Here is a 2,669-nt window from a genome sequence, read left to right as displayed (position 1 = left end):
CAACAGCAGCAACAGCAGAGGTACACGGGCGAGGAACACAGCGAGGAAGCGGATGATCAGGATGACGAGGAGGATGATCGTAGGGAGGAAGACGAGAGGTGTGCCATGAATCGCGATGGTCGTGGCGACGTGGAGGACGAGCAGGATCGCGAGAGCGAGGATAACGAGCACAAAGAGATCTCTTTACCGAGTTTCTCCACTTCTTTAGCAGCTCTGGAGAACCAAGTTCGAACGATCACAACGACGGCCACGTCGACGGCAGGGAATATGGCCAGGTCGCCCCCGTTTCACCGGTACAACGGGAGCGAGAAGAGCAACAGCCCGATGAATTCGGGGGCCCCGTTGGACTTGACACCCCGGGCATCGTCCACTCCCGCTTCGGTGGCTTCCGTGCCAACGCCACCTCCGCAAACCACGACCCAACACCCGCACCCGTTCGGCATGTTCGCAGGCCTGCTGCAAGCGGTCTCATCGTCGCCGTCTACCAGCAGCATCGGTTCGTCGAGCATAAACAGCGTGAGCTCGATGAACGCCGTGACTCCTGGAAGCGGCGCCGCCGGACCCTTGGCTTCCCTGACCACGTCAGCCGTGTTGGCTGCCACGTCGACCTACAACCCGCTCGGCCTGGCTGTCGGAGGGCCAGCAGGTAGGCGCTGCTAGCATCAGGGCGAGCTGCAGTTCCTGCTACACCTCCCGATCGATCTGACACGATTCACTGATCCTGACCAACTGCCAGTCTGACTGATTCGTCCACCTTTATCCAAACTCTGTATATCGACGTATCCTGTTTGTGGTGTAGCCGGACCTAGCACTCCCACCCTCCCGCTTGACTCTTTTTATTATCTGTTCTAACACCTCTGTTTCGATATTTCTCTATGTTTCTATTTCTCTCTCTCTCTCTGTCTCTTTGTCTCTTTACCTCTGTTGTTCTTGTTTTCTTTCTCATTTTCTTTCTCTCTTCTCTCTTTTCTCTCTCTTTCTCTTTCAATTCGAGTCACTCTTCGACATAGAAAAGAAAAGTATATACGGATATAGATACAGAGTTTGCGTGCACAAATATCAATTTTGTATCCCTTTTTTTGCGCAAAAAAAAGATCTAGAAACTATGGATATTTGATATATAAATAAATAAATTTCTTTGGAAAAACGGATTGCTGCCTGTACGATTCATTTCAATCCTTCCGTTCAAACTGCCAACAACGCCAACGTTGACTGTAACGTTGTTTTCGAGCTAGCTTGGATAACGATCGGGTTCGGGTTCCGGAGGCTCGCGTTGACCAGCGTCTCGGCTCTAAGCCGCGTGTCCTAAACGATTAGATTAAAACCTCTCTCTCTCCCTCCTCTCGCGTTCGTGACGGATAGTTTACGCTCGAATCGCGGGTTACAAATTGCTTTCACGGACGGTAGAAGCGTGTGAAAGTGTCGGGAAGCAATTGTAAAGAGGTACGATCTGTTACAGTGCGTGGAAACACCACATGTAATATCTGCTACAAGACATTTGCGTGCAACTCCGCGCTGGAGATCCATTACCGGAGCCATACGAAGGAACGACCTTTCAAATGCACCATATGCGACAGAGGATTTTCGACCAAGGTACAGTGAATTTGAATGCGTTCGATGGATCGGGAGGATCGAATTGGACGCGTCCATCCCTCAGAATTGTTTGCTGCTCACCGAACGAATCTCGAAGGGGGATCGTGCAGCGAGTGGATCGATGGGAATTTCGATTCGAACGACAAGAAAGATTTTGTTCTAATCCTTATCGCACCAATTCTTGAGATTCTTTAATGGATCATTTAAGGATAGATTAAAAAGTTTCGAAAAGGTAGTAATAATTTTAACAGAGATTGATAGAGATCGTTGGAGATCAAAGGTGTGTAGTAAATTTGTTTCCCTAGATATTTTTATTTCTTTTTTTTTATGATATTTAATAGCTACTTTTTACATTTTAATTTTAAGTAATAATTTGTCGTTATGCTCTTGCAATTGGTTACGTACGGAATATAAATTTTTTTAAGTTTGAGATTTAAAATTTTTGAACCGATTTTATGGAGTTTACCTGATAATTTCACACGGATTGAAATATCGAGAAAATTAGGATTATAAAAAATATAATTTCTAAGCTTTTTCTTAATCGTCCATTTACTCTCCTCTCCTCCTCAATAAAATAATAAAATGTTTACAAAAAACAAATCTGTTTAATTATACTACTAGAACTGAAATTTCATCGACCATTTCAAGAGTAACAAATACAACGAAATCTTATAAAGAAGAATATTTATTAAATATATTATAAAAAGATATATTATAAATCGTTGCACGATTCTTTCACGAGAAACATTCATCGCTTCGTCGCTTTTTAGAAACGGAAACTAGTATTTTTAACTAGAGCAATACTAACGCAAAAGCACACTTTTAATTTTTTTCAAAAATTCATCACAATTCGCTCATCGATCATTTGCAAGAATAAATAAATAAATAATTAAATAAAAATCATTGGATCACGATGAACACGAAGCCTATAGGCTCAGCTCTGTATCTTTGTTTTTTTCTACGATAATTTCAGAACGATGGTTCCGGGCAGCAAGCATGCGTCTGTGCGTCTCAACCGTTGCCCGCTAACAGTTCGATCACTTCACCCGATCCTCAATTCGGATCACCGTGCGCCA

General features: G+C 43.8%; 1 protein-coding gene across 1 annotated transcript in view; it reads left to right on the top strand.

Moving 5' to 3' along the window:
• LOC102677610 (homeotic protein spalt-major-like) overlaps positions 1-2,669 on the top strand; it is a 12,660-nt gene that overhangs the window by 5,785 nt on the left and 4,206 nt on the right. Inside the window, 3 exon segments of the mRNA XM_031509252.1 lie at positions 1-646; positions 1,460-1,593; positions 2,567-2,663. The exon segment at positions 1-646 is cut by the window's left edge and continues 3 nt beyond it. Of these exon segments, the coding sequence (XP_031365112.1) occupies positions 1-646; positions 1,460-1,593; positions 2,567-2,663 (877 nt within the window).

The sequence above is a fragment of the Apis dorsata genome, unplaced genomic scaffold (assembly GCF_000469605.1).
Source record: "Apis dorsata unplaced genomic scaffold, Apis dorsata 1.3 scaffold_133, whole genome shotgun sequence".
NCBI lineage: Eukaryota > Metazoa > Arthropoda > Insecta > Hymenoptera > Apidae > Apis > Apis dorsata.
Note: the sequence above shows the minus strand (reverse complement) of the source record. Positions and strands in the feature narration are given on the sequence as shown.